Genomic DNA, 24,919 nt, shown 5'->3' with positions numbered 1-24,919 from the left:
CATGGCAACGCTGGATCCAGGCCGCATCTACGACCTACACCACAGCTCACTGGCAATGCCAGATCCTTAACTCACTGATCGAGGCCAGGGATCAAACCTGAGACCTCATGGATACTAGTTGGCTTCATTACCGCTGAGCCACAACAGGAACTCCTATTGAAATTGCCTTCTACTCTCACTCCTCCAATCCTTTTCCAACACTAGTTTCTGCTCAAGCCTGCCTCCTCCACTTGAGATTCCAATGAAACCTCCTAGCTTGGCCTTCAAACCCCTGCTGGATTCAAGCCTGACTCTTAGCTCCTACTGTTTCCCTGTCCCAGCGGCCTCCTGGGTCTCTTGGTTGTCTGCTGTCAGGATAAGCTGGGCAGCCGCTTTGTACTTCTTTCCCTTTGCTTAGAATGTTCTTCCCCCTAAGCAGTCTCTGTCCAATGTCACAACACCCAAGAGGCCTGGCCAGACCACTGTGTCCAGAATAGCACCTCCCATGCCTCTCACTCCCTCTCCCCAACCCCACTTTCTTTCTTTCTTTCTTTCTTTCTCTCTTTCTTTCTTTCTCTCTTTCTTTCTTTCTTTCTTTCTTTCTTTCTTTCTTTCTTTCTTTCTTTCTTTCTTTCTTTCTTTCTTTCTCTTTCTTTCTTTCTTTCTATCTCTTTCTTTCTTTCTTTCTTTCTTTCTTTCTTTCTTTCTTTCTTTCTTTCTTTCTCTCTCTTTCTCTCTCTTTCTCTTTCTTTCTTTTTTGTCTTTTTGTCTTTTCTAGGGCTGCACCCTCGGCATAGGAGGATCCCAGGCTAGGGGTCTAATCGGAGCTGTAGCCACTGGCCTACACCAGAGCCATGGCAACGCAAGATCCTTAACCCACTGAGAGAGGCCAGGGATCGAACCCGCAACCTCATGGTTCCTAGTTGGATTCGTTAACCACTGAGCCGTGACAGGAACTCCCTATTTTTTCTTTTTCTTTGTTTTCTTCTTCTTCTTCTTCTTCTTCTTTTTTTTTTTTTTTTTGCTTTTTAGAGCTGCACCTGTGGCATATGCATGTTCCCAGGCTAGGGGTCCAATCAGAGCTACAGCTGCTTGCTTACACCACAGCCACAGCAACATGGGATCCAAGCCTCATCTGTGACCTACACCACAGCTCACAGCAACACCAGATCCTTAACCCACCGAGGGAGGCCAGGGATCGAACCTGTCCTCATGGATCCTAATCGGTTCATTAGCCACTGAGCCTAGAAGGGAACTCCTATTTTTTCATAACATATATTACCCTCGTTTTTTATACCTTCACTTGCTTATATATTTGTGCTTTGTCTTCCTCCATCAGAAGCACCAGCTCAATAAATGCCGGAACATTGAGAGTTTTTTTTAACTGTTTTTCCCTGTTACCTAGAAGGATGCCCAGTACTTCACAGACCTGCATTTGATGGGCACACATGTGAGTCAGTCTCTCTGGTTCAAGTCCCTGCTCTGTTTCTTTCCAACTGTGTCACGTGGGTCAAGTCACTTAGCCATCTATCTTTCTTTTCTTTTCTTTCTTTTCGTTTCTTTCTTTCCTTCCTCCCTCCCTCCCTCCCTCCTTCCTTCCTTCCTTTCTTTCTTTTTTTTACCATCTGTAAACCAGGGAGGATAATCTCCTTGAGAGGGTTATTGTGAGAATTGAGTGAATTAATTTGTAGAAAACCACAGATTGGTGCTTAGTGTTTATCACTTGTTAACATTTTTTGCCCTTTTTTTGATGCACAGGAAGTTCCTGGACCAGGGCCTGAAGCCCAGCCACAGCTGCAACCTACGTCACAGCCATAGCAGTGCCCGATCCAAGCCGCATCTTCGACCCTACAGCACAGCTTATGGCAACACCCGATCCTGAACCCACTGAGTGAGGCCCGGGATTGAACCTGCATCGTCATGGATACTAGTCAGATTCGTTTCTGCTGAGCCGTGATGGGAGCTCCTTAAAGAAAAAAATGTTTTGAGTGACTCTCACTCATATGGGTCATTGCCATCAGGCATCCATGTAGATACCAGCCAACTCGTAGCTATTGATATTTCACTATGTGCCTATCACTCCCCCAGACAAGGGGTGTAAACATGTGCACCTAAGTGAACAAGACAGATATGACCCCTCTCTTGCCATGAGCCCGCAGGACGTGGAGTAATTATTTCCAGTGTTAAGACGCAAGAAAAAAAAAAAAAAAAAACAAAAACCAGAATGTTACAGGAGATATATAGTCTGAGAACCAGGGAAGGATTCTGTAGGCGGTAATGTTACCCCGTAGGTTTTGACTGGGTAAAAAAGAAAGAGAACCATGTGTGAGAAAGCCCAGAGTGGAGAAAGAGCTTGTGAAGGGGAGTTCCCGCCGTGGCTCAGCAGTTAATGAACCCCACTAGCATCCACGAGGATGCGGCTTTAATCCCGGGCCTGGCTCAGTGGGTTAAGGATCCAGCATTGCCAGGAGCTGGGGTGTAGGTCCCAGACACGGTTTGGATCCCATGTTGCTGTGGCTGTGGTGTAGGCCGGCAGCTGCAGCTCTGATTCGACGCCTAGCCTGGGAATTTGCATACGAGGCAGGTGCAGGGTGCAGCCCTAAAAAGATTAAAAAAAAAAAAATTTGTAGAGAGACACAAGTGACCAGTGTGGCTGGAGTGTGGCGGGCTGAGAGTTGAGGCTGTCATATGCGGCAGGGGCCACCATGCAGGGCTTCTGGGGTCTCGGAAAGGAGTTTCGTGGGAGCCATGACTTGGAGTTGAATGACCCCGTCAGCGTGGCAGTTTGAGAAGCTCCCCCCTGGCTGCTGTGTGGAGAAACCCTGAAGTCTCTGTTCAGCTGCCACCTCAGCAGAGGTGACCTGGTCTAAAATGGCATCTCCCCGTCCTCCGTCTCTGTGCCCCCTCCACCTGCTCTACCACATTATGAGGCCCTGACGTTGAGCGGCTCTCTTCCTTGCTTGTTCTCTGCGTACCCACTTGAAGGGAAACCTGCGTACAACTTCAGCGGGAGAAGGGATGGGCTGGTGCACATGGCCTGAGCCCTAGGATGTTTCCTTGCCAGGAGGGTTGGGAGCAGCTGTCGGGCTGGTAGGAGCGGGAGGCTGGAGGACTGGACTCGCCTGGAAGCTTCATTTGCATATCACTTTACATAAGACTGAGAAAACTGCCATTGTCCCTATCAGAGAATGGGGTGAGCCAACGGTGAGAGATAATGGTAGTGGCGCGGGTGTGTGTGTGTGTGTGTGTGTGTGTGTGTGAGGCTGGGGAAATGACTAAAGTGGGGTGTGTGTGTGTGTGTGTGTGTGTGTGTGTGTGGCTGGGGAAATGACTAAAGTCCCAGCAGTTCCAGCAAGCCACTTCTTGGTTCTGCTACTGATTACAAGACATCAAGGGCTAAGATTCAGGTGTGAGACTGGAGGGAAATGGGTAGAATGGAGAAATATTTAAGATGGATGGGAGTTCCCGTCATGGCTCAGTGGTTAACGAATCTGACTAGAAACCATGAGGGTTCGGGTTCGATCCCTGGCCTCGATCAGTGGGTTAAGGATCCAGCATTGCCATGAGCTGTGGTGTAGGTCGCAGAAGTGACTTGGATCCTGCGTTGCTCTGGCTGTGGTGTAGGTCGGTGGCTACAGCTCCGATTAGACCCCTGGCTTGGGAACCTCCATATGCCGCAGGTATAGCCCTAAAAAGACAAAAAAAAAAAAAAAAAGATGGATGGGAAAGACTTGGTGACAGGATGTGGGGTTTGAGGGAAAGGAAGGTGGTGTCTTCCTTCCTGGTTGGAGCAACTGGGTGGCCAGTGGTCCACCTCAGAGCACATTTTGTGGTTCAGATCATGAGTTCAGTTTTTTTTTGTTTTTTGTCTTTTTAGGGCCACGCCCGAGGCACATGGAAGTTCCCAGGCTAGGGGTTAAACCTGAGCTGTTGCTGCCGACCTACAGCATGGCACCGCAGGATCTAAACCATGTCTGCAACCTACACCACAGCTCATGGCAACGCCAGATCCTTTAACCTACCGAGCAAGGCCAGGGATCAAACCCGAATCCTCATGAATCCTATTACCACTAAGCCACAATGGGAACTCCCATGAGTTCAGTTTTAAATGCTTGCATCCAGGGTGCCTGGGATACCTGCAGGAGGAATCTAGGAGTTAGACGGGTACCCAGGTTCCAAGATGGGGATAGTCCTTGTGAGTCTTTGGCTTAAGAGATGGCCATCGCGTTGCAGGGGTGTGGTGTAGGCCAGTGGCTACGGCTCCGATTCGACCCCTAGCCTGGGAACCTTCCTATGCCGCAGGTGCAGCCCTAAAAAGAAAAAAAAAAAGATGGCCATTGGAATGCACAATGAAATCATGACAAATGACTGGAGGCTTAGGGAATCAAGTCTTTTTCTTCTGAGATCTCTTTAGGCAAATTACCAGAAATGCTTATATGCAAATGCTTTCAGGTTGCAACCTGGCTTTCCCACCTCACCTATAGCTCCCAGATACTTTGAGCAAAGAAGGGCCCCTGTGAGGGAGGGGTCCTGAAGCTTCAGGGTATCTGCCTCTGCCCTTGAGAAGTGCGGGATGAGAGAACGCAATTGAGGGAAGACGGCTGAGGAACCCTGACATTTGATGGAGGTGTCCAGGAGAAGTGGCCTGTAAGAGAGACTGAGAAGGAACCTCCGGGGAGGTAGGAGGTAGGAGGAGACTGGGAAAGGCTAGCTTCACAGAAGGCAAGAGGAACGGCTGTTCAGAGGATCATTATCACTAGCAATCAACTGTCTGCCAAGTTCTGCTAATTCTTCCTGTGCAGCGTCCCTCCCTCCATCTCCACTGCCACCTGCTGGCCATAAGCCTTTATTACAAGTGGGTAACTGCTCTGGCCTGCCTCCAGCCTTGCACTATCTTTACAGCCATCCCATTCATCCTGTTAGATCATCCTTTGGAAAGTGGAGGCTGGACCACGCCAATTTCTGCTGAACGACTTTCAGTAGCTCCCTGTAACCTCTGAACTAACCCCCTACTACCTAGTGTGGTATGCTGGGCAGACCAGCTCCAGATGGTCTGTCTCAATCTGCTTCCTCATGAAGAAGATAAACTGACTTCTTCACCATATCCTGCATCCCTCAACCTCATCGACGCCAGGTCATCTTCCTGAAGTGCCTAACCTTCATGCCTAAATTTTTCAAGGTCAGGCGCAAATGACATCTTCTCTGGGAAGTCCTTCCCACTGGATTTGACCAGACCCTTGACCACCATGGCATCAGAACACTCTGCCCGGAGTTCTCATTGTGGTGCAGCAGAAACAAATTCCACTAGTATCCACGAGGACTCGGGTTTGATCCCTGGCTTCGCTGAGTGGGCTGGGGATCCAGTGTTGCCATGCTGTGGTGTAGGTCACAGATGTGGCTCGGATCCCATGTTGCTGTGGCTGCGGCTGTGGTTGGAAGCTGTAGCTCCCATTCAATGCCTAGCCTGGAAACTTACATATGCCACAGGTGTGGCCCTAGAAAGCCAAAAAACAAACAAAAAAACAAAACCCGAAAAACCAAAACCACTCTGCCCTAATTTTTTACCAAGCTCACTGCTCATTCCCCAGTAAGACTTCTTTTTGTTTTTTTGGCTGCACCCACTGTATATGGAAGTTCCCGGGCCAGGGAACCTAAGCTGCAGCTGTGGAAACATGGGATCCTTAACCCACTGTGTCCCAGCGCTCTCAAGAGGTCCTATCATGCCCAAGAGGCCACTGATCCTATTGCACTGCAGCAGGAACTCCTATCCATTTTTTAAAATTAAGACTTTATTATTTATTATTATTATTATTGTTTAGGGCTGCGCCTGTGGCGTATGGAAGTTCTCAGGCTAGGGGTCGATTCAGACGTGCAGCTGCCAGCCTTCACCACAGCCACAGCAATGCCAGAGCTGCATCTATGAACAATACCACAGCTCATGGCAAAGCTGGATCCTTAACCCACTGATTGAGGCTGGGGATAGAACCCGCATCCTCATGGATACTTGTCAGATTCTTTTTTTTTTTTTTTTTTTTTTTTTGCTTTTTAGGGCCACACTCATGGCATATGGAGGTTCCCAGGATAGGGATCTAATCAGAGCTAAAGCTGCCGGCCTACGCCACAGCCACAGCAACACTGGATCCTTAACCCACTGAGTGAGGCCAGCGATCAAACCCGCAACCTCATGGTTCCTAGTTGGATTCATTTCCACTGCGCCACGATGGGAACTCCGCTTGTCAGATTCTTAACCTGCCGAGCCACAACGGGAACTCCCAAGACTTTATTTTTAAAACAGACTTTATTTTTAAAACGGTTCACAGCATCCATGGGAAGGTACAGGGATTTCCTATAGAGCCCCTGCATCCACACATGTGTAGTATCCCCCCATTTTCAACATCTCGCACGAGAGTGGTACAGCTGTTATAACTGATGTACCTACACTGACAGATGATTGCCATTCAAGTCCACAGTTCCCATTATGGTTCACTCTTTTCTTTTTTCTTTTCTTTCTTTCTTTTTTTTTTTTTTTTTTGTCTTTTTGCCTTTTCTAGGGCCACTCCTGCTGCATATGGAGGTTCCCAGCGTAGGGGTCTAATCGGAGCTGTAGCCACCGGCCTATGCCAGAGCCACAGCAACGTGGGATCCAAGCCAAGTCGGCAACCTACACCACAGCTCACGGCAATGCCAGATCCTTAACCCACTGAGCAAGGCCAGGGACCGAACCCACAACCTCATGGTTCCTAGTCGTATTTGTTAACCACTGTGCCACAACGGGAACTCCTTCTTTTTTCTTTTGAGGGCTGCACCCACGGCATATCAAGGTTCCCAGGCTAGGGGTCTAATCAGAGCTGTAGCCGCTGGCCTACGCCAGAGCCACAGCACATGGGATCTGAGCCATGTCTGTGACCTATACCACAGCTCATAACACTGGATCTTTAACCCACTGAGCGAGGCCAGGGATTGAACCCACAACCTCATGGTTCCTAGTCGGATTCATTAACCACTGAGCCACGACGGGAACTCCCTAGACTGGACTTTTTCTTAACTTAGTAATAGGTATTTAAGATTCCTGCATGTCTTTCATAACTTAGTAACTCATTTCTTTTTAGTGCTGAATAATAGCCCATTGTCTGAATGTACCACAGATTATTTATCCAGTCACATTTGGGCATTTTGTTTGCTTCTAATTTCTGGCAATTATGAATAAAACTACTATACACATCCACGTGCAAGTTTTCTGTGGACATAAATTTTCAGCTCCCTTGCGAGTTTCAAGGGCGTGATTGATTACTGGTTCATATGATAAGAATATGTGGACATTCGTAAGACGCCACCAATTGTCTTCCCAAGTAGCTGTACTATTTCACATCCCTACCAGCAACGCATGAGAGTTCCCATTGCTCTACGTGCTCATCAGCATTTGGTGTTGTCGGCGTTCTGGATTCTGGGCATTCTAATAGATGTGTAGTGGTATCGCATTGCTGTTTTGTGTAAGGGCTTTTGTTTTTGTTTTTGGCCGTGGCATGTAGCAGCTTGATGTGGGATCTCAGTTCCAAAACCAGGGACTGGATCTGGGCTCCAGTGGTAAAAGCTCCAAATCCTAACCACTAGACCACCAGGGAACTCCCTTTCATTGTTTTTGTTTGCTTTTGTGTTTTTAGGGCCACACCCGAGGCATATGGACGTTCCCAGGCTAGGGTAGCTGTAGCAACTGGCCTACACCATAGCCACAGCAACACGGAATCCCTAACCCCCGGAGGGAGGCTAGGGATTGAACCCACAACCCCATGGTTCCTAGTCGGATTCATTTCCACTATACCACAATGGGTACTCCCTTTTTTGTTTTGTTATTGGCCATGTCTGAGGCACATGGATGTTCCTGAGCCGGGAACTTCCTTTGCCACAGCAGTGATGACGCTGAATCCTTAACCTGCTGAACCAGCAGGGAACTCCTGACACATTTCTTAATCAGGTTATTTTCTTATTTATTTATTTTGTCTTTTTTTTTTTTCTCCCCGAGGGCATATGGCACCTGTGGCATATAGAGGTTCCCAGGCTAGGGGTTGAATTGGAGCTGCAGCTACGGGCCTACATCATAGCTATAGCAACGCAGGATCCCAGCCACATCTGTGACCTACACCACAGCTCATGGCAACACTGAATCCTTAACCCACTGAGCAAGCCTAGGGATCGAACCTGCATCCCCATGGGTACTAGTCAGATTCCTTTCTGCTGAGCCAGGATGGAAACTCCTGTTTTCTTATTTTTGAGTTTTGAGTTCTTTGTATATTTTGGCTAACAGTCTTTTATCAGATGTGCCTTTAGCAAATATTTTCCCTCATTCTATGGCTTGTCTTCTCATTCCCCTGGCATTGTCTTTCACAGAGCCGTTTTTCATTTCAATGAAGTCTAGCTAGTTTATCAATTATTTCTTTCCTGGATCATGCTTTTGCTATGGCATCTAAAAAGTCATCATTGCCACACAGGCGGTGATCTAGGTCTTCTATTTTATCTTCTAGAAATTTCATAGTTTTGAGCTTTACATTTAGTTCTGCGTTCCTTTTCCTCTCTCTCTGTCTCTTTTTTTTTTTTTTTTTTTTTTTTTTGTATTTTGTCTTTTGAGGTCCGCACCTGCAGCATATGGAGGTTCCCAGGCCAGGGGTCCAATTGGACCTGTAGCTGCTGGCCAGAGCCACAGCAAAGGGATCCGAGCCGTGTCAGCAACCTACACCACAGCTCACAACAACGCTGGATCCTTAACCCACTGCATGAGGCCAGGGATTGAACCCACGTCTGACTAGCATCAGATTTGTTTCCACTGTGCCACAACAGGAACTCCTGCCATTCACTTTTCATTCAACCAAAATTCCACTTGTTAAATGGAACAATCTCTTTTTCACAGAGTCCTCTGAAATGTTCTTCATTAATTATCTAGAGAGTACTGTCAATCCTGTGACAATATCCCTGTTCTCAGGGAGCTTATCTTTTAGTGGGAAGGAGGCATACAGTAAACAAGCATACAAATATATTAATAATATCAGATAAGGAGGGCAAAAAAGCCATATGATAGAGTGATAGGCAGTGAAAGGAATAGTTAATGTCAGGGAACTTCTCTAGGGAGGCAACATCTTAGAGCTAAAATTTTATGAAAAGGGAGAGCTGGGGAGTTTCCATGTAGCTCAACAATAATGAATCTGACTAATATCCATGAGGATGCCGTTTGATCCCTGGCCTCATTCAGTGGGTTAAGGATCCCACACTGCTGTAAGCTGCGGCGTAGGCCACAGATGCAGCTTGGATCCCAAATTGCTGTGGTGTAGGCTGGCAGCTGTGGCTCCGATTCCACCTTTAGCCTGGGAACTTCCATATGCCATGGGTGCGGCCCTAAAAAGACAAAAAAAACAAAACAAAAACCGTGCTCTGGGGTACATAAAGTGTACAATTATTTTTTCTTTTGTCTTTTTAGGGCTGCACTCGTGGCACATGGAAGTTCCTGGACCAGGGACTGAATGCTAGCCATAGCTGCCGACCTACGCCACAGCAGGAGCCAACCTGCCTCTACAACCTCCACCACAGCTCTAGGCAACGCCGGATCGCCAACCCACTGAACAAGGCCAGGGATCGAACCTGCATCCTCCTGGTTACTAGTCAGATTCATTTCTGCTGCACCACAATTGGAACTCCCCGGAAGTGTACAAATTTTAAGTGCACAGTTCAGTGAGTGTTTATATCTGTATACACCCATGGATGTGACCTCATTCAGATCAAGACATAGAACAAGAGTTAGCAAACCTTTTTTGTAAAGTGCCAAAGAGAAACTAGCTTAGGCTTTGTGGGCTATAGTCTCTGCTATAATTCATTTCTGCTACTTTAGCAAGAAAGCAGCCATAGTTGCTATTTAATGAACAGACATGGTTGGATTACCATAAACCTTTAGTTGTGGACCCTAAAATTTGAATCAAGGGTAATTTTCTTTTTTCGTCTTTTTGTCTTTTATGGCCCCACCCACAACATATGGAGGTTCTCAGGCTAGGGGTCTAATCAGAGCTGTAGCCACCAGCCTACGCCACTGCCACAGCCACAGCAATGCAGGATCCAAGCCGCATCTGTGACCTACACCACAGCTCATGGCAACGACCGATCCTTAACCCACTGAGCAAGGCCAGGGACCGAACCCACAACCTCATGGTTCCTAGTTGGATTTGTTTCCTCTGTGCCACCATGGGAACTCCAAATCAAGTGTAATTTTAATGTACCACAAATATTTTTCTTTCATTTTTCCTCAACCATTTTTTTTTGTTGGCCATACCCTTGGCATATGGAAATCTCCAGGCCAGGGATCAAATCCAAGCCACTGCTGCAACGTACACAAGATCCTTATCCCACTGCACTGGGCTATGGATTGAACCCTCACTGTCACAGAGACAACGCCAACCATCAACCCACTGCACCACAGTAGGAACTCCCATAATTTTTACTTAAGAGGACTAAGGTGCCATTTAGGGACCTTAAGTGTGAGAGCACAATGATCTGATTTACAGGCAAAGGTCACTCTGGTTGCTATGCGGAGAATGGAATAAAGGAAACAGGAGTGCAAGTGGGAGGCCCAGTCAGGAGTAATCCAAGGTAAGAGACGATGGTAGCTAAACCAGCGTTATTGTCTTGGAAGTGGAAGAGAGACTTTGAATTTATCTTGGGTTTGAGTACACATATCTGATATCAGTTACACTTATTTTTATTTATTTATTTAGTCTTTTTAGGGCCGCAGGCACAGCATGTGGAAGTTTCCAGGCTAGGGGTGGAATTGGAGCTGTAGCTGCCATCCTACACCACAGCCACAGCAATGCCAGATCTGAAGTGCGTCTGCAACCTACACCGCAGTTTATGGCAACACGGGATCCTCAACCCACTGAGCAAGGCCAGGGATCGAACCAGTGTCCTCATGTTTACCAGTTGGATTCATTACTGCTGAGCTACAATGGGAACGTCTATTTTTGTTTTTAATAAGGTGTTTAATACAAGTAGCTCACACTCATGAACTTCCTGAATAATCTTTCTGAGACTGGCATAGTGAATGGTCATGTATAAATCATGTCCCTACTCCCAGGAGTTTAGTAACATTTTGGGGGGGTGGGGTGGACAATCCATGAATCCAGATACGATGCAATCGGTACTTCATGAAGTCCAGGAGGCTATGGGAGCCAGAAGGGGTATTAAGCCAGCCTGTGAGTGGTCAAGAGTGGTCACCTGGGGGTTGTGAAGGAAACTTCTGAAGGAAAAATATTGAAAAAGGATGAAAAAGTACATGAGAAGGCTAAGAAATACGAGATCTTTCGGGAGCTTGGTGTTGTTCTATGAGATAGTCTCAGAAATATGTAAGCTTGGTCTGGAAAAAAAGACTTTGAACTGGGCCTAAACGATTGGGCATTTATCCACTTTTTTCAATCAACAAATCTACCTTGCATGCTTCTGTATGCCTTGAGGCTCTAGCACAGGTCAGCGGTAGCAAACTGGCAGCCTGTGGCTGAATCTGATGTATTTTGGCCCACATTCCTGTAGGGTGAACATTGGTTTGAGCTGACTATTCCTTTTGGTCAGAGTATACGGCCTCCTGTTCCTAACATTCCTCATCTGCCCCTCTTTGCTTTATTTACATCATCTTCTTGGTCCTTCTAGGTTTGAGTTTTCAACCACTGGTATTTGCTGTAAGAAAAACAGAACTTCGGAGTTCCCGTCGTGGCGCAGTGGTTAACAAATCCGACTAGGAACTATGAGGTTGCGGGTTTGATCCCTGCCCTTGCTCAGTGGGGTCAAGGTTCCGGCGTTGCGGTGAGCTGTGGTGTAGGTCGCAGACGCGAATCGGATCCTGCGTTGCTATGGCTCTGGCGTAGTCTGGCGGCTACAGCTCTGATTCGACCCCTTGCCCGGGAACCTCCATATGCCATGGGAGCGGCCCAAGAAATGCCAAAAAGACAAAAAAAATTAAAAAAATAAAATAAAAAAAATATTAAAAAAAGAGAAAGTTTAAAAAAAAAAGAAAAAGAAAAACAGAACTTCAAGTCAAGGTCAGAGAGAATCATCAACTCTTAGAGTAGAATGGAGATCTAAACTGAGCAGGTGAAGAGCTGAATGAAAGCTTTATTATGGCCTCCTAACCTGGCTCCTGGGTGGTCGGCCCTCATGAGGTAGATTTTGTGACAGTGCTTGTAACCTTGTGACTTAGACTGCTTGGCTATGAATCTTGGCTTTGAGCTCTATTACTCTATGAGCCTCAAATCATTTATAAATGGAGCATTGTTGGGATTGAGATCGTGCACAAGGTGCCCTCAGTAAAAGGTACGTTATTATTATTATTCTATTCCAGGGTGAGGGTATCAGATTCTCAAATGAGTTCCCTGGTGGCGCAGCGGGTTGAGGATCTCCGGTGGTCACTGATGGGGCTCTGGTCCCCACTTTGGCACGGATTTGATCCCTGGCCAGGGAACTTCCGCATGCCCGGCGTGCAGCCAACCCAACCATTACCAAAAAAACCCCCAAAACACAACAAATTTAAGGGGTTCTTAACTCAGAAAGTTGGCGACCTGATGCATAAATGCTTAGGAGCTATCAACAATACCACCCATGTGTCAAATGCATTGGCTCTATACGAGTGGACTGCAACGGGAATCCAGAGATCCAGGCTCCACTGCTAACTTGCTGAAAGTACCTGAGAAATTCCTTCAGCTCTCTGGGTGATCTATAAAAGAAGGTACGGTGGCCACGTCCCAGTGGGCAGCTGCAATGCAGCCCCAGTGGCAGGTTAGCCGGTGGAGGGTAAAGAGCTCTGCTGCGGGAAAGGCGCGGAGCCTCCGGGCGGACTACATTTCCCAGCCTGCCTTGCGCTTCGGGTAGCGCCCTACGTTAGCACGCGAGGCTCCCTGCTCTCCCAACCTCCAGTTACTGTCTCGCGAGAGGACGGGCCGCGCCGGCGGTAGCGATAGTGAGCTGTGGTGGTGGCGGTGGTGTTGGTGGTGGCGGCCGAGACGGCGGCGGCCATTTTGGTGAGGCCTCGGAAGCGGCGGCGGCGGTTCGCTGCGAGTAGCGTCTCCCATTTTCCCCACCCACCTCCCGCATCTCTGTGCCGTGAGAGGAAGCAGTGGAAGCAAGGCGGTGGCAGTAGCCGCGGGCCTCAGGGGGATTTAAAGGCCGCGAAGGAGGCGGCAAAGAGGGGGCCCTCCCCCCTCCTCGGCGGGAGGGGGGGGTGGTGCGCACGCCCCCGAGGACGCAGGTAAGGAGAGGGAGACAAGATGGCGGACGCTCCACAGTTCCCCCTCCCCTGACGGCTGACTGCGCGCGCATCTTTCCGCCACCGCCTCCCCTCCCACCTTCCCGGGGTGCTGCGCGCGCACCTTCGGCCGGGGCCCCGGGGCCGGTGCGCGAGGCTGTCGGCGCGCGCCCATAGAGACAGGCTGAGGGGGGCCAGACCGGCCGGCACTGGGCTGGGGCGCGTCTTCTCTCCCCTTCCGCCCGTCTGCGCACGCGTGCCTGAGCGAGCGAGCGAGCCCTGAGAGGACGGACCCAGGTGCGCTCCTGCCCGCCCACCAACCCCAGCCCCCCACCTCAGGGGCGCGCGAGAAGAGGAAGGGGGGCGTGGGACGAGTAGTTGGGGCGCGCGCCCACCATATCCAGTCCGGAGCCAAGATCTGGCGGCACGAACCCTTCCTTATCTTAAGCTCTCTCGGTCTGGTGGTGGGGGGCTCCCTGACGGGCAGGGACGAGAGGCTTCCCAGCCCTGCGACCCTTGTGTGCGTGGGTTTGGGTTCTGGCGGGAGCCCCGGGGCGGTGAGCACAGCCGGCTCTCTCCGCCTCCAGGCGCGCACGCGCGGGCCCCTCCCCCAGTCTGTCGCGCACGTTGGGTGCGGTGGGAGTCTGGAGGGGGCGGGGCCATCTTAGGGCTAGTGGCAACTTGGGGCAGAGGTCAGGGGTCACGCCGGGTCAGGCTGTTGGGACGGCTTAGGAGATGGTGATGAAGCCTGGGGTCAAGAGTTCGGGCTTCTTGGATCCTGGTTAGCTTGAGTCCAGTGAATCAGTTGTGGAAGAGGGAGTGAATCAAAGGCTGCAGTGTGGTTAAGGAGCTTCCTTAAACACTGGGGAAACACTTCCGGGCCTTGTGTGGGTTTACCCTGCCTATTTCCGGGGCATGGGTCTTTGCTGTTCGGCCTTTCTCCCCTCCTGACTGCTCCTCTAAGGTCTCCTGTTGTAGTTCTTGTGTTTGGGGAAGTGTCTCCTGGCGCAGCATAGGAGGCCCAGGGCCCTGCCTTGAGAAAGGTTGGATTCTCCTATGTTCAGCCCTTACTGGAAAGGAGAGCAGGCTGCCAGGCTGCCAGTACCTTTTGAGCTTCTGGATGTGATAACTTGTTTGGCTTTGTTAATTTGCTCTTCATTCAGTGGTTGGAGCCTTTTACCTTTAAACTTTTTAAACTTTTTGGGAGGCTTCATTTCCTTACTTCAGCCAGAATCTCATGTCCTAGGGAATTCTTTTCACAAAACATTATTTGCTTTTATTTTTTGAATATGATCTATTTCTACTACTGTAATCCTTTTCAGTCTTTGAATTGACTTGGGTATATCTACGAGTCTCAAAAAAGTTAGTGTAAAGAAGGCTTCGATGGGTGTTGGTAAATGTAGATTGGTCCCTCATGCTCTTTTCCTTTCCATTTGTTTCAGGCGTGATTCTCCTCAGTACGGCGGCACCGTGGAAGTGCAGACTTTCACAGGGAGTGTGGTCTCAGCTCACACAGGTGAGAGTTCAAATACCATTTCGTGTACTGATGCTAATGAGAGAGATATTTGAGATAATTGTGGTGCAACAGCAGAACTGGGACTCTGAATAGAGAAAGATGTCTGCATCCTGGCTCTACCAAGGAAAGTAGCATGTTTTCCATGGTTCTGGTATCAGACTGTCTAGGTTTAAATCCTTCTCTTCCTCACTGTGTGACCTTATGCAAGTCATTTTGTCTCTGTGTTCTAATTTTCTAACTTATAAAATAGAGAAAAAAATTGGAATGTAAGCTCCAGTGGTTTTTTTTGCATAGGTCTGTCTTTAGTATGTAGAAGATATAAATAAGCATTATTATGGCATGGAATGTATCTGGTTTATAAGGCAGATGTGAGGATTATAGAATCCATCAAGTAAGTACTCAGTAGAGTATTTGACACATAGTAGATGCTCAAGGAATGAAGGTGTAATCATCAGGTTCATTTACCTTTATTCTTTAGCGTTACTTTCTAGTGTTGTGCTTGTTTTTAAAAAAATTTATTTAGGGGGTTCCCATTGTGGTGCAGCAGAAATGAATCGGACTAGTATCCATGAGGATGTGGGTTTGATCCCTGGCCTTGCTCAGTGGGTCAGCAGTCTGGTGTTGCTGTGAGCTGTGGTGTAGGTCGCAGATGTGGCTGGGATCCTGCGTTGCGGTGGCGTAGGTTGGCAGCTCCAGCTCCAGTTCGACCCCTAGCTTGGGAACTTCCATATGCCCTGAAAATAAAATAAAAAATTATTTAATTTTTCTAAGTTCTATTTCTATTCTTTTTACTTTGCTTTAGGTGCTCCAGAGGCCGGTGGACCTGAGCGGAGGCTGGGACGCCCTAGTGGGCCCCGGGCCCTGGAAGGCGGGTCCCGGTGGCCGGTGGCCCAGAATGAGGCCAGCTCCCAGCATGCCCTGCAGCCGGACGCCAGCCCCTCGGCCAGCAGCAGCGGTGACAACGACCCAGTCGTTCTTCAGGCATCCAGAGAGGAGCCTGGGAGTGGGACCATGCAGAGCAGCCCCTCCCCTGCTCACCCTCAGCTCCCAATCCTGCAAACACAGGTTCGAAATTGGGGAGGGTTTCTTCTCTGCATCTGGAGGTAGGGAAAAAGATCATGACTTTTGAAACTGGATAGATCTAGGTTTCTATACAGTATGCGTTCAGTGGTTGTGTGCTGAGCAACTGGGAAATTCTGTGACATAGAGTCTTTTGCCATTTTGTTGAGATAGGAACTTGAGTCGCACACTGTGAAGCCTGTGTGCCGGAGTGAATTTCATCAGTTCCTTCACTGTCTGCACTTAAGTAGGACTTTTTTCTCTACTTGGTATTGCTTGTACAGTGCCTTATAATGGGTAGATGTGTGAGAACAGTGACCCACCCTCCCATTCCCCTTCTCCCAACTCTCTAATGAAAGTATCAAGACTGGTGATCTTGGGCTTTTTTTTTTAGGTGTCACTGGAATTTGATACTAGCTCTAATTTATCTGCATAGGTGAATCTGCCATACTTGGTGTGAAAAGGAGGGAAAGATAGGGCGTTGTTCATGAACGTGAATGAAATCATTGACGTTCTGAAAGAATCGTTACAGTTAGGAGTCATGCGCTATAGTAGTATTCTTGAATTTGGAAACTCTCTAAATATCAGGGTGTGATTCCTCTTGCACGCCAAGGATTTATTGGAGTTGTGAATTTGCCATCTCGAGCACGTTATTAAAACTTTATCCCAAAGCTGTGTTTATAGAATAAGGGTTTATACCTTACTTCAGAGTTTTTTATTGTTAAGATAGAGTGATATAATGGACTTAAGAGCCCTGCTAGAGTTCTGCCAAGTATTCGTTTTGTCTTTCATTTCCCCCTTTTCTAGATGGTGTCGGACGGCATGACAGGCAGCAATCCTGTATCCCCTGCCTCATCCAGTTCCCCAGCCTCTAGTGGGGCAGGTGGCATCTCCCCCCAGCATATAGCTCAAGATTCCTCTTTGGATGGACCTCCAGGGCCCCCAGATGGTGCCACAGTGCCCCTGGAGGGGCTCAGCTTACCCCAGGCTGCTGACCTGGCTAACAAGGGCCCAAAGTGGGAGAAGAGCCATGCTGAGATTGCAGAGCAGGCCAAGCATGTACGTATTGGGAAGGCCATGAGGCTTCCTTAAGTGTCTTCTTTCCTGAACTCCTTTGTCCTGAGAGTATTTTACATTTCTTTCCTTATCATTGATTTAAGATATAGGCTCTGTTTTTTTTTTTTTTTTTTTTTTTCCCCTATGGCCACACTCACAGCTTGTGGAAGTTTCCAGGCTAGGGGTCGAATCAGAGCTGCAGCTGCTGGCTTATTCCACACCTCAGGGCAATGCTGCATCATTAACCCACTGAGTAGGGTCAGGGATCGAACTGCCATCCTCATGGATGGTAATCAGGTTCGTTTCCACTGAGCCATGATGGGGACTCCCCACAAAAATATGTTTTTATGAAAATAGTGTTTTTAAAAAACAGGATTACATAAATTGGAGTTTATAGCATGTATCTAGCATATTTTGCGTAAATAGAATGCTACAGAAATAAAATTCTTTTTATCTAGCGTCAGTAAGCGTGTTATCCCTGCTTCTCTGGGAAGCTCCCCATGGCATATGTTTTCCTAAGTCTTGCCTATATTTATAGGGTATGGAGTGTGCAGTAATGAAAAGAGCATGAAATCTGGTGTCTGGAGTCATTAGACCTTTTTGTTTGTTTTTTTCCGGGCTATACCCATGGCATATGGAAGTTCCCAGGCTAGGGGTCAAATCAGAGCTACAGCTGCTGGCCTGTGCCACAGCCACAGCAACCCGGGATCTGAGCCACATTTGTGACCCACACCACACTTCGTGGTAAGGCCGGATCCCTCTCTCTGAGTGAGCCCAGGAATTGAACCTGAATCCTCATGGAAACTAGTTGTATTTGTTACTCCTAAGCCACAATGGGAAATCCCATTAGACTTTTTAAAATTCCCAGTCCTTACTATTTCCTATCATTGTAATCTCAGGTAAATCACTTAAAAGTCTACCTGACTTTTTTTTGTTTTTTTTTTTTTTTTACTCACCTGAGTTTATCATACTGGTATGATATCAATTTGTAAGATTGGTATGTGGACTCAAATCGAGCATAAAACACTGAGACCTGTCAGTGCTTATATGTATTTAGAGCTCAGGGATTCAGTGAGGGTCATTCAATCAGGCTACACCCAGTAACTTGATTGACCTAGCTCTCCCTCATTAGGAGGCTGAGATTGAGACTCGGATTGCTGAGCTGCGGAAGGAGGGTTTCTGGTCACTGAAGAGATTGCCTAAAGTGCCTGAGCCTCCCCGCCCCAAGGGCCACTGGGACTATCTGTGTGAGGAGATGCAGTGGCTCTCTGCCGACTTTGCTCAGGAGCGCCGTTGGAAACGGGGTGTGGCTCGTAAGGTATGTCCTCAGCTGGGCCTCCTGTAATTCTCCATTTCTTTTTCAGGTTTGCTTTTCCTTGGTGGGTGGTTTGGTTGGAAGGTAACCAAACATAATGGTGTAGAATGCTTATAAACATCTGTGGTCTCAAGAGGCGAGCTCTGACTTCCCAAGTTTCTTGGCTTTGATTATTCTCTTTGCTCTTGACTTGGGGAGGAGCCAGGGGTCTGGCCTGAGAGTGTTTTCATGCTGGTTCATCATTCCCATAGGTGGTGCGGATGGTGATCCGGCACCACGAGGAGCAGAGGCAGAAAGAGGAACGGGCACGGAGAGAGGAGCAGGCCAAGCTGCGCCGAATCGCCTCCACCATGGCCAAGGATGTTAGGCAGTTCTGGAGCAATGTGGAGAAGGTAAGCAGCAGAGATTGGGAAAGGGATATGTCTTGGGTTTGGTTGGTGGATAGCATGGTAGCAGGAATGATCACAGCTTCCTTGAGTGAACATCTTGATTTCAGGGAACCCTAATGACACTGCTGTAATGTGTGTTGGACCTTTCAAGCACTGAGTGCTATGAGGAAGAGAGAAGTACAGTGGGAAAATAGAGGCCCTGCTCTTGGGGATTGTTAGCAGGAATTATTGACTCCTCTAAGCTATTTGTCTTCTGCAGGGTATTCAGCATGCCTCTTGTAAAACTTGTCTGTGCTGTATGCATGCTTAAATACCATTAAAAGTTTTCATGGAGTTCCCGTCGTGGCGCAGTGGTTAACGAATCTGACTAGGAACCATGAGGTCGCGGGTTCGGTCTCTGGCCTTGCTCAGTGGGTTAAGGATCCGGCGTTGCCGTGAGCTGTGGTGTAGGTTGCAGACGTGGCTTGGATCCCGTGTTGCTGTGGCTCTGGTGTAGGCCGGCAGCTACAGCTCTGATTCGACCCCTAGCCTGGGAACCTCCATATGCCGTGGGAGCGGCCCAAAGAAATAGCAAAAAGACCAAAAAAAAAAAAAAAAGTTTTCATTAGTTGAATTGTTCATAAGTATTAAGTTATAGTTATTTCTTTTCTTTCTTTGTCCTTTTTTTTTTTTTTTTTTTTCTTTTGGCTTTTCTAGGGCCGCATCCATGATATATGGAGGTTCCCAGGCTAAGGGTCGAATCAGAGCTGCAGGTGCTGGCCTCTGCCACAGGAACACAGGATCTAAACTGCATCTGTAACCTTCGCCACAACTTGCAGCAACAATAATCCTTAACTTACTGAGCAAAGCCAGAGATAGAACTCGAATCCTCAGGGATACTAGTTGGGTTCGTTATTGCTGAGCCACAAGGGGAAACTCCCCAATTGTTTCTTAAGTACAGGAATAAGATTATCTTGATGACTTGTCCTTTTCATGTTTGTGGCAGGTGGTGCAATTCAAGCAACAGTCCCGACTAGAGGAAAAACGGAAGAAAGCTCTGGACCTACACCTGGACTTTATCGTGGGACAAACTGAAAAGTACTCAGATCTTCTGTCTCAGAGCCTCAACCAGCCACTAGCTTCCAGCAAAGCTGGTTCCTCCCCTTGCCTTGGCTCTTCCTCAGCTGCTTCTAGTCCTCCACCCCCGGTGTCCCGGATGGACGATGAAGGTGTGTGTCCTCTTTGGGTCTGTTACTCTTCCTCATGTACCCTTTCCAGAGCTGAAAACCCACCCTGTGGCTTGCAGGGCCCCGTGGACTTTGTGACCTTGTTCTCCTGCTATAGATGGGGACTTCCAACCCCAAGAGGAGGAAGAGGATGATGAGGAGACGATTGAGGTTGAAGAACAACAGGAAGGCAATGATGCAGAGACCCAAAGGCTTGAGATTGAGCTGCTTCGACGTGAGGGAGAACTGCCCCTGGAAGAGCTACTCCGTTCCCTCCCCCCTCAGCTGCTAGGAGGGCCTTCCAGCCCCTCGAGAACCCCCTCATCTCATGATAGTGACACCCAGGATGGACCTGAAGAAGGTGAAGAAGAGCCCTCTCAGGCGATGAAGGTATGGGCAGAAGGGTTAGAGGGCGGGTTCACAGTGGGAGCAGAGGGAGAGCCTCACGGACTGAGTTACTCTCGTCTGTAGGGCTGGTTGTGGTTTTCAGGAGTTCCGTCTGGGCTGCGGAGCAGTTGGGCTCTCATTTGAGGAAAGAATCGGTTTGGGGCAAGTAAGAGTCTGAGATGGGCAGAGTTTCTGATGCATGGAAGAGTGTACTTGTACTCCACTCCACCTTGAAAAAATACTTTGGCCCTTGTCACTTCTGTGAAATGGCCCTAACACTCTTTTGCAGGTTTATAGGTTTGTAGCTGAAATGGTAACCTTGAAATTTCTTTTGGATCTAAGCTCTTTATTTCTCCATGTGTGTTGGGTGCCCGTATGTCTCTCTTTTAGCACTTTCACAGGTCCTTCCCCAGGCAGTGGGGATAGGATTTGGTAGCTGGTGCTGAAATTGAAAACCCTTGATTACATCCTTGCCCTGCGACTGTGTCAGTGGCAGCTGTCACTCAATGGGACAGAGAGATTATTCTTGGACATCTTACTCCGCATTGTTTTTCTTTTGCCCTTCTAACCTAAAGCCTTTTCCTCTTCCATCCTCCACCACACAGGTAAAGCCCCCACCTTCCTCTGTCACACAGTGCAACAAACAGCCTTGGCATCCAGATGAGGATGATGAAGAATTTACTGCCAATGAGGATGAAGGTCAGGCCTGTTCTCAGTTCTGATGTCTCCTACCCCCTGGATTATCTAGACCCTGCGTTTCAGGTGTTCTCACTTCTTACACTTAGACTTGTATCTTGAGCCTTTGTCTCCATTGATCTTGCTTCATTCTCTTTCCTAGCGGAGGATGAAGAGGATACCATAGCAGCTGAGGAGCAATTGGAAGGGGAGGTGGATCCTGCTGTGGAGCTGAACGAGTTGGCTCGAGAAGGTGACCACTCACCAGACATTTTACCGAGCATCCACTTGTCTCTGTGAGGAATGCTAGGGGTAAAGAGATGAACAAGACACTTTTATCCCTCCTGGAGGAACTTCAGGTCTGATGACAAAGACAGATCTGTGAATTAACAGTTACAAATAGAAAATCATGACTGGTTATAATGGAAGTTTCAAGAAAGTGATGTGAGAACTAAGTGGAGGGAAGGGCTATTGGAAGAGGATAGTGGCCATGTGTGACCTGAACCCTAAAGGGGAGGTTTGTCAGGTTGATACCAATGGTTCTTTCCAATGGATGGCAGCACCATCCAAGGTTCTAGCCCATGTTACAGGGCTTGGCTTTAGTAGCGGGTGCTGAAAGTAGACTCTGGCCTTGCCTCTCCTCAAACTGAGTCTGGCAGTGTCTGCAGAGTCTGAGGTGAAATGAGTTTGCACCCTTCAGGCTCCCTTTTTTTTTTTTTTTTTTTTTTTTTGGCTTTTTGCCTTTTCTAGGGCCGCTTCGCACGGCACATGGAGGTTCCCAGGCTAGGGGTCTAATCGGAGCTGTGGCCCTGGCCCACACCAGAGCCACAGCAACTTGGGATCCAAGCCACATCTGCGACCCACACCATAGCTCACGGCAGCGCCGGATCCTTAACCCACTGAGGAAGGCCAGGGATCACACCCGCAACCTCATGGTTCCTAGTCAGATTCGTTAACCACTGGACCACGACGGGAATTCCAGGCCTTCCCTTTTTCCCTGTGAAGCACCTAAAGACTTACCCTTCATTTGTCTTCCAGGTGAGCTATCTGTGGAGGAGCTACTGCAGCAGTATGCAGGAGCCTATGCTTCTGATGCCTCTGCCCCAGGTTCTGGGAGTAGTGAAGAGGAAGAGGAAGATGAGGTTGAGGCTGACAGCTCTGAATCTGAACCAGAGGGGGCCGCAGAAGCTGAAGAGGCTCCTCACGAGGATAGTAGCAGTCAATCAGGTGAATGTGTGGTCATGAGACAGGAGTTGGGGAGGGCAGGCACTAGAGGAACAGGTATGGTGAGCACTAAATCTTAATTTTTGTGCTTTAGACTCTGCTGAGGAACAGAGTGAAGATGAGGAAGATGAGCATTCAGAAGAGGAAGAAACAAGCAGGAGTTCAGAATCAGAGGAGTCTGAGTCTGAGGAATCTGAGGAGTCCCAGTCACAGAGCCAAGCAGATGAGGAGGAAGAAGATGATGACTTCGGGGTGGAGTACTTGCTTGCCCGGGATGAAGAGCGTAGTGAGGCAGATGGAGGCAGTGGACCTCCCACCCCAGGACCCACCACCACTCTAGGTCCTAAGAAAGAAATTACTGACATTGCTGCAGCAGCTGAAAGTCTCCAGCCCAAGGGTTATACTTTGGCCACTACCCAGGTATTTCTAGGCCCAAGCTTCTGCTTTCTCATATTTTGACTTTTCCTGTTTCTTTCTTAGTGACGCATGCCTGAGTTCCATTGTATCATGTCTCATCTTTCCTACCAGGTGAAGACACCCATCCCCTTACTCCTGCGGGGACAGCTCCGGGAGTACCAACACATTGGACTGGACTGGCTGGTTACCATGTATGAGAAGAAGCTTAATGGCATTCTTGCTGACGAGATGGGTCTAGGCAAGACTATCCAGACCATTTCCCTGCTTGCCCACTTGGCCTGTGAGAAAGGTAACTAGGCAGGGACTTTCTCTTGGATCTCCTTGCCCTCTTTCCTGGGAAGCTTGTTTAATCACCTAAGTTTCGGCATGGTGAAACACTGTGTTGCTGCTAAGTAGCTTCAGTGACTTTGGGCAGTAACTGTATAGATAGAGGCCAGTGTAGGTGCTGGGATTCTTTTTTAAAAAAATTTTTTTTGGGAGTTCCCGTCGTGGCACAGTGGTTAACGAATCCGACTAGGAACCATGAGGTTGAGGGTTCGGTCCCTGCCCTTGCTCAGTGGGTTAAGGATCCGGCGTTGCCGTGAGCTGTGGTGTAGGTTGCAGACGTGGCTTGGATCCCGTGTTGCTGTGGCTCTGGTGTAGGCCGGGGGCTGCAGCTCCGATTCGACCCCTAGCCTGGGAACCTCCATGTGCCACGGGAGCGGCCCAAAGAAATAGCAAAAAAGACAAAAAAAAAAAATTTTTTTTTTTGGAGTTCCATTGTAGCACAGCAGGTTATGAACCTCCCCAACTAGTATCCGTGAGAATGCAGGTTTGATCCCTGGCCTTGCTTAGTGGGTTAAGGATCCAGCATTGCCATGAGCTGTGGTGTAGGTCACAGATGTGGCTTGGATCCTGAGTTGCTGTGGCTGTGGTTCCACCCCAGTCCAGGAGCTTCCATATGCCATAGGTGCAGCCCTAAAAAACAAAACAAACAAAAAAATGACATGGTTGACTCAGAATCTTAGATTAATTTCAGGTGTACAGCAAAATGATTTGGTTATACTTACATGTATACCTATATGTGTGTGAGTGTATGTTTTTCAAATTATTTTGCATTATTTTGCAATATAAGATGTTGAGTATAGTTCCCTGTGCTTTGCAGTAAACCCTTTTTGCTAATCTATTTTATGTATAGTAGTGTGTATCTGTTAATCCCATACTCCTACTTTATCTCTCCCCCCTTTCCTTTTTGGTAATTATAATTTTGTTCTCTATGTCTATGAGTTTGTTTGGTTTGATAAGTAAGTTTGTTTGCCTTATGGTGCTTAGGAAGGGCCATTAGGGCAGAATGGTCAGGGATTTATATGAGGAACCAAGACCACAAAATTTGTATTTCCTTATCATCTCTTTATCTTTTTAAAAATTCCACTGCCCAAAATCTGGGTCTTATTTTATTTTTTTTAAATTAAGGTATAATTGGGAGTTCCCGTTGTGGCACAGCAGAAACAAATCCAACTAGGAGCCATGAGGTTGTGGGTTCGATCCCTGGCCTTGCTCAGTGTGTTAAGGATCCGGCGTTGCTTTGAGCTGTGGTGTAGCTCACCGATGAGGCTCAGATCTGGCAATGCTGTCGTTGTGGCATAGGCCTGCAGCAACAGCTCTGATTAGACCCCCTAGCCTGGGAACTCCATATGCCGTGGGTGCGCCCCCCCAAAAGAAGATATGATTAACATATTCCATTATATTAGTTTCAGGTGTACAACGTAATGATTCGTTATTTGTATACGTGGTGAAATAATCACCAGAGTAAAAGAAGTTGACATCCATCAACATGTATAGTTATAAAACATTTTCCGTTTCCTTGTGATGATAACTTTCAAGGTCTGCTGTCTTAGCAACTTTCAAATACGCATTCCTGTATCGTTAACTGTAATCACCATGTTGTACATCTCTCATTCTTTTGCTAAACAGGTAACTGGGGTCCCCATTTGATCATTGTCCCCACCAGTGTGATGTTAAACTGGGAGATGGAGCTGAAACGTTGGTGCCCCAGCTTTAAAATCCTCACTTACTATGGAGCCCAGAAAGAGAGGAAGCTCAAGCGGCAGGTGATTGATTACTCTCCTCCCTCCCATGTGATTACTCTCCTCCCTCATTGGTGCCTCCTATACTTTTAGGCCCTTTCCTCAGATGAGTTCCTTTCCTTCCCTTTTTTGTTGCCAACATTCTGCTCCTGGGACTTTTCTCTTTTCTTCTAACCTGATTTCTGTCCCTTGAAGACCTTAAGATATCTTTTTTTTTTTTTTTTCTTTTTTTTTGGCCAGGCCTGTGGCATGTGGAAGTTCCAGGCCAGGGATCAAACTCATGCCACAGCAGCCACCCAGGCCAATGCAGCGACAACACCTGATCCTTAACCCGCTCTACCACAAGGGAACTGTCGTCCTTTCTTTT

The 24,919-nt window shown here is 48.0% G+C and overlaps 1 protein-coding gene and 1 non-coding gene across 25 annotated transcripts in view; both read left to right on the top strand.

Moving 5' to 3' along the window:
* The first annotated feature begins 12,948 nt into the window (after window positions 1-12,948).
* Window positions 12,949-24,919, top strand: part of SRCAP (Snf2 related CREBBP activator protein) — a 38,906-nt gene continuing 26,935 nt past the window's right edge. For 14 of the 24 annotated variants that reach the window (XR_014840274.1, XR_014840273.1, XR_014840276.1 and 11 more), the window contains exons 1-14: window positions 12,949-13,246; window positions 14,686-14,759; window positions 15,562-15,824; window positions 16,626-16,877; window positions 18,007-18,192; window positions 18,441-18,581; window positions 19,564-19,786; window positions 19,902-20,173; window positions 20,776-20,869; window positions 21,009-21,098; window positions 21,884-22,072; window positions 22,164-22,489; window positions 22,598-22,775; window positions 24,440-24,576. Coding sequence is in view for 17 of the 24 variants with exons in the window: in XM_085016871.1 (XP_084872997.1) it covers window positions 15,771-15,824; window positions 16,626-16,877; window positions 18,007-18,192; window positions 18,441-18,581; window positions 19,564-19,786; window positions 19,902-20,173; window positions 20,776-20,869; window positions 21,009-21,098; window positions 21,884-22,072; window positions 22,164-22,489; window positions 22,598-22,775; window positions 24,440-24,576 (2,142 nt within the window). In the remaining 7 variants the exon portion in view is untranslated. Of the gene's footprint in view, window positions 13,247-13,365; window positions 13,541-14,685; window positions 14,760-15,561; window positions 15,825-16,625; window positions 16,878-18,006; window positions 18,193-18,440; window positions 18,582-19,563; window positions 19,787-19,901; window positions 20,174-20,775; window positions 20,870-21,008; window positions 21,099-21,883; window positions 22,073-22,163; window positions 22,490-22,597; window positions 22,776-24,439; window positions 24,577-24,919 lie in introns of those variants that run through there. The other 10 variants (XR_014840278.1, XR_014840277.1, XM_085016875.1 and 7 more) reach the window with 1 other exon arrangement.
* On the top strand, window positions 20,557-20,687 carry LOC146404441 (small nucleolar RNA SNORA30/SNORA37 family). Its single transcript, XR_014842650.1, has one exon. It is a non-coding gene; the product is annotated as a small nucleolar RNA SNORA30/SNORA37 family (small nucleolar RNA).

The sequence above is a fragment of the Sus scrofa genome, chromosome 3 (assembly GCF_054392235.1).
Source record: "Sus scrofa isolate SSC_HxYL_T2T_F1_AM1 chromosome 3, Sscrofa_HxYL_maternal_Yorkshire_Landrace_v2.0, whole genome shotgun sequence".
In the NCBI taxonomy this organism is placed as follows: domain Eukaryota; kingdom Metazoa; phylum Chordata; class Mammalia; order Artiodactyla; family Suidae; genus Sus; species Sus scrofa.
This window is presented reverse-complemented; position numbering and strand designations above follow the sequence as displayed.